The 4,546-nt window shown below is 28.4% G+C and overlaps 1 protein-coding gene across 1 annotated transcript; it reads right to left on the bottom strand.

Annotated features, from left to right (window-relative positions):
- Positions 1-822: 822 nt before the first annotated feature.
- Positions 823-4,301, bottom strand: LOC145838566 (uncharacterized). The gene is made up of 6 exons (XM_082946184.1): positions 4,192-4,301; positions 3,780-3,966; positions 1,846-2,071; positions 1,359-1,690; positions 1,134-1,278; positions 823-1,008 (listed from the first exon to the last, which is right to left on the bottom strand). The coding sequence occupies exons 1-6, from the start codon at positions 4,297-4,299 to the stop codon at positions 876-878; spliced, it is 1,131 nt and encodes a 376-aa protein (XP_082802310.1). The 5' UTR covers positions 4,300-4,301; the 3' UTR covers positions 823-875.
- Between the last annotated feature and the right edge of the window lie 245 nt (positions 4,302-4,546).

The raw sequence follows: 4,546 nt of genomic DNA, 5'->3' as shown, positions 1-4,546 counted from the left end.
ATCTCCAGCTTGATTAAAAACGTTTTATTAGTCACTTAATCATTAAAATCGAGTTTGCTCTATGTACTAGAATTAGAACATAGTTTGTTTTTTGTTGTAAGTTAAAGTTCTTAAGTTTTAAACATTTTTTTTTGTTTTTTCTGTTTTATTTGTTTGTGTTTCTTATAATCATGCAACTTTACAATAAATTTATTGGTGTACGATGTCACTAAACTAGCATAATGAGAAATTTTAAAGAAGTGTTTTGCTAAAAAAAATTGAACCAGATCAGTTATTTCGCAAAAAAATGTGTTTTTTATCAATAACGAATATTTGTTACAGGTTTGTTTTTTGCTATAAGTAAATAAGTAACCTTTCCTGACTAGTTGATTTTAATTTATAAAAAACTCCCAATTGTTATCACCAAATTCATTAAGTGTTTATGTGAAATCTATGAAAACTAATAAAAATATGTCACACAACAACTATGTCGTTGCATATAAATCAATACTTTAAAGAGGTGTTGCAACTTAAAAAAGATACCAACAGCTAGAGAATATTTTAATAGAATGAACTAATAGTTATGCTAACTCACAGCCCTTAGAAAGTGTGGTATGTGTTTTCATAAAAAATAATTAATAATTATGAATGGTTTTTTTAAGGATTTATTAAATTATTTAATAAATATAAGTAATATATTTTATTTTATTTAATTCTTTTTATTTGATTTGCAAATATCACTAAACTATATAATTAATAACTTCAAAACACTCTAAAAAAAATAGTTTTTAATCTAACTAAAAGTAATAATTTCGTTATAAATAAAAACAACATGTAGTTAAACTATTTTATTTGTAACTGACGAAATTAAAGCGATTTTGTCAATGTCAGTTAGTTCACGCAATACACAAAAAGCGAACTTTAAAGTCTTTGCAGTATTTTGTAGGTTGGTCCTTCTGCTGAGCGTTTTGGCAATACAAACCAGTTGTGGGGTTCATTACTACATAGTTTCCTGATGCTGAAATCGGGCTGCAATTTTTATTAATTTAAGTATTAGTGGATATAATATTTTATGTTTAAATTAAAACTTAGTTAATGTATAACGATCAAATTGTATAAAAGAAAACGTCGTAAAAAATTAATTTCAAAGTTACCTTCCGTCAGTTAGTTGACCTTCTACATCGATCGGACTATCACATATTTGTCCAGGATACTCTTTTTTCAAATCACTGAGAAGTTCCCAGTCACCTACACCGCTCGGGTTATCTCTGTCGAAGAACTTTGTCCAGTAGACTTGTTCTAAATAAGGTTTTCCATTAAAAGTTTAACAATACTTGCTTACTTGTTTGAATAAAATTTTAATGCAAAATGTCACTAACTAGTAGAATTTTGAGTTGTTTCGTAAACTTTTGTTGTTGGTACTGGGCTAGTTGTCATTGAACTGGTTGAAAGATTTTGGTTATCTTTTGACTTAACCGTCGTCAAAACGCCTCTGAATCCGTCGAGTGAAGTGTCGCAGTCGGACCTGAACTCAACTACCAGTTGGTTAGTGTGCGTATGTACATGACCTACCGCTTTAACTTCGCTAACGACGGTTTTTGACAGTTGCGGGGAAATGGCGTAAACTGTTAACGTGTCCATTCCCTGCTCCACATTAAAATTCGTCACGTTCAGATTGAAGTTGTAATTTTGGTCGCATCTGAACAAATAGCTGAAAAAAAAACAAAAACATTTTACGCATTCTTCTAGCACTTCTTGAAATAAAGCAAATAACAAATTCAAGGTCAGATGAAGTTTTTATTGCAAAACAAGCACTAGCGAGTTTTTGTGAACATGCAACCACTGGAGGAAAGCTCGCAAACTCACAAGTGTCTCGAGTTCGGCGGGTAACTTGAAACGTTGAAGTTTGCCGAGGAAAAGACAACTTCGGCGCCGTGGCAGTTCTCCACGTCGACGGTGACGAGGAAGTTGTTCGTTCGCTTCTTCGCCGATCCTCCGAAAGACTGGTACGTGAACTCGAAGCTTCCCGCGTCGCCGCTTCCGATGCTCAGTGACGTCATGGCGGCTTCGTGCTCGACGTCGTAATCGTCGCCTGTGTGAGTTGAAGACAGTTTTTGTTTATTAAAAAAAATTCAAGTTGTGTTTGCGCGTAAAAATACTTCTTTTTGTTGTTGATTGATTAAAAAACTTTTTTAGTAAGTATTTTTTTAACAAGCCAACATTTAACATGTGTTAACTAGCAGGTTGGTGTAAAAAAATGTTTTTTAAATTGCGTTTCTCAAATAATGATTTCATGTAAACATTAGTAAATTAGTTTAAAAGTAATTATATTGATCACAAATGTATTCATAATGTGTGTTAATAAAAACTATTTAAGTTTTTTGATTTCGTTTAAACTGTATCATTAGACAAATGTCTGGATAGCGGAAGCGAATAAATCAAAACATAAAATTTAATTTTCAAAACTTATCATAAACTTTAGTGCTAAACAGTATGTTACAAGCAAGTTATTTTTTAAGCTAAAATTTAAGTTATATGTATTAATAAAAAGAAACTAAACACTTTATAAACTTAAATATACTTTTAAAACAGTCTTTGAATATAAAATCAATAAAAAAATCACCAAAGTTTGTGTTAAAGTTTAAAAAAAATAACTTTTTAAAAAAGTTTAACTATATTATTTTAGTCTAAATTTTATAGACTTTAAAGCTATTACTTATTACAAGTTTTTAAAATGTAAATAAGTTATAATTGAAAGCTACTGTAAAAATGCTTAAAAGTTTTGTTTAACATTTTGATGGTGACGTAACAATGTAAATGACGTCAGAACTAAAATTGTAATTTGGTAAATGAAAGAAGTTTACAAATTTTATTACTAACTCATAGTGTGTTGCTTTGACTTCAGGTTTTATTAAATGCTTTCTCTAACAAATATAATTTTTGAAAATTCGGAATTATTCCTTTTAAATCAAATTTATTAAGAAAGTAACAAAATTATATAGTTTGCTATTGTTTAAATATTTAAAAATAAGTTGACATATGATTTCTCTAACATAACAAATTCCAAAAACTATTTTTTCGCTAAAAAATAATAAATTATAAAAGTTTTATTTCTTAATGATGTTAGCACCTTATGATAAGTTTAATTTAACGCAATTTATCACGAAAACGTTTTTTATTATTTTGAAATATGACATTTTTCTAACAATATAAAATTGATGCTTGGTAGATTTACTTATGAGAAACTCTAGTAAAGCTGTCTTATGTTACTTACTTCTTTTTGATACCTATAACTAAAAAACACCTTTTACTCTATGTATCAATAAAATAGTGGTGGGAAACTTATTTAATCAGAAATCAGATTTACTAAAACAAGTCTTTTGCGTGAAACGTTTTAACTAAGTATATACTTCACAAATAAAATTTCAAAAGCAAAGATTCACTTAAAAAATATTTAATAACCATTGTTGTAATATATTAATCAAGTTAAAGGCACATTTCAAAATATATGTTATTTAAAAGCTTAACTTCTTTAATTTGCACAATACGATAGAATTTATAAAAATACGTTGCACGACCCTACTACGAAATTAATTTGATCAAATTCAATTTACTGACATTATGATAATTAAAATTCAAAAAAATTAGTGTTTCACTTCACTGTTTGTTTAAATTTTATATTAAAAGGAGCAAATTTGTTTAGAGTACACTTTGTGTATATAAAAGCTATACTACTTATGTAATCTGTTTAAAACCAACTTAGCACAAAAGAGCTGTTTATTCAAGAAGTTTCAACTCACCTGCATAACTGATCGGATCCATCACTGCTCTCGATGCGCGCTTCAAGTGATCCGAGTCTTCCTTTTCCGCCTCAAAACGTATCAGATCCGTTTGTTCGTTCAAAAACACTGAAATCGTTGCCGAACTGTCTGAATTACCCCTGTTTGTCACTTCAATTCTTGTGACGTCATAATTCGAAGAGATGCTCTGAAAAAAAACTTTTATAATAAATTTTTGTTTTGTTTTTAAGCTCGTAAAACTTTTTATAACAAATCGTAGGGCAAACAATTTCCGAGTTTTACTTAAAAATCTTACGTCTTTTATTTAGCTGAAACTTTAAATTTAGTTTTGGTTTATAAAACTAACTTTTGTAACTTGTCTGAACAATTTATAAAACAGTTTTTATTTTCATATTGTAAATGAAAAACTAACAGCATTGTTTTCTTTTTTATTGTCAGCTACCGGGCTGGCGATGATAAAATTCACCACGGCGAAAGCGCAAAACAAGAAAAGCGCCATTTTAGTTTTACTTTGTAACATATTTGACTGTAATGTTTTTCAATTATATTTTTAATAGTATTTAACAAATTAGACCACCTTGAATGTAAGTTCTATTGTTAATAACCTTTTAAATTAATAACAATAATAATAAACAAGGTGTTGTCAAAGATACTGTAATTAATTAGATGAAACATAACCTTATTTTTTTTATATACTTATGATATTCTAAAGAATTAATTTTTTATATTAGTTTTTAGTTCAATAATTAACATGAGTTCATACTGAA

This window comes from Thalia democratica, chromosome 6 (genome assembly GCF_965202585.1).
Source record: "Thalia democratica chromosome 6, ktThaDemo2.hap1.1, whole genome shotgun sequence".
In the NCBI taxonomy this organism is placed as follows: Eukaryota; Metazoa; Chordata; class Thaliacea; order Salpida; family Salpidae; genus Thalia; species Thalia democratica.
The sequence above is the reverse complement of the archived record's forward strand: the minus strand, read 5'-3'. Positions and strand labels throughout refer to the sequence as shown.

Bases quoted from the DNA above. Each gene is read 5' to 3' on its own strand.
- LOC145838566 (XM_082946184.1), bottom strand. From the start codon at position 4,299: ATGTTACAAAGTAAAACTAAAATGGCGCTTTTCTTGTTTTGCGCTTTC. The intron at 3,967-4,191 runs GTTAGTTTTTCA...GTTTTTTTTCAG, and splicing joins ATAAAAAAGAAAACAATGCT to AGCATCTCTTCGAATTATGA. The intron at 1,009-1,133 runs GTAACTTTGAAA...TAAAAATTGCAG, and splicing joins GGTCAACTAACTGACGGAAG to CCCGATTTCAGCATCAGGAA.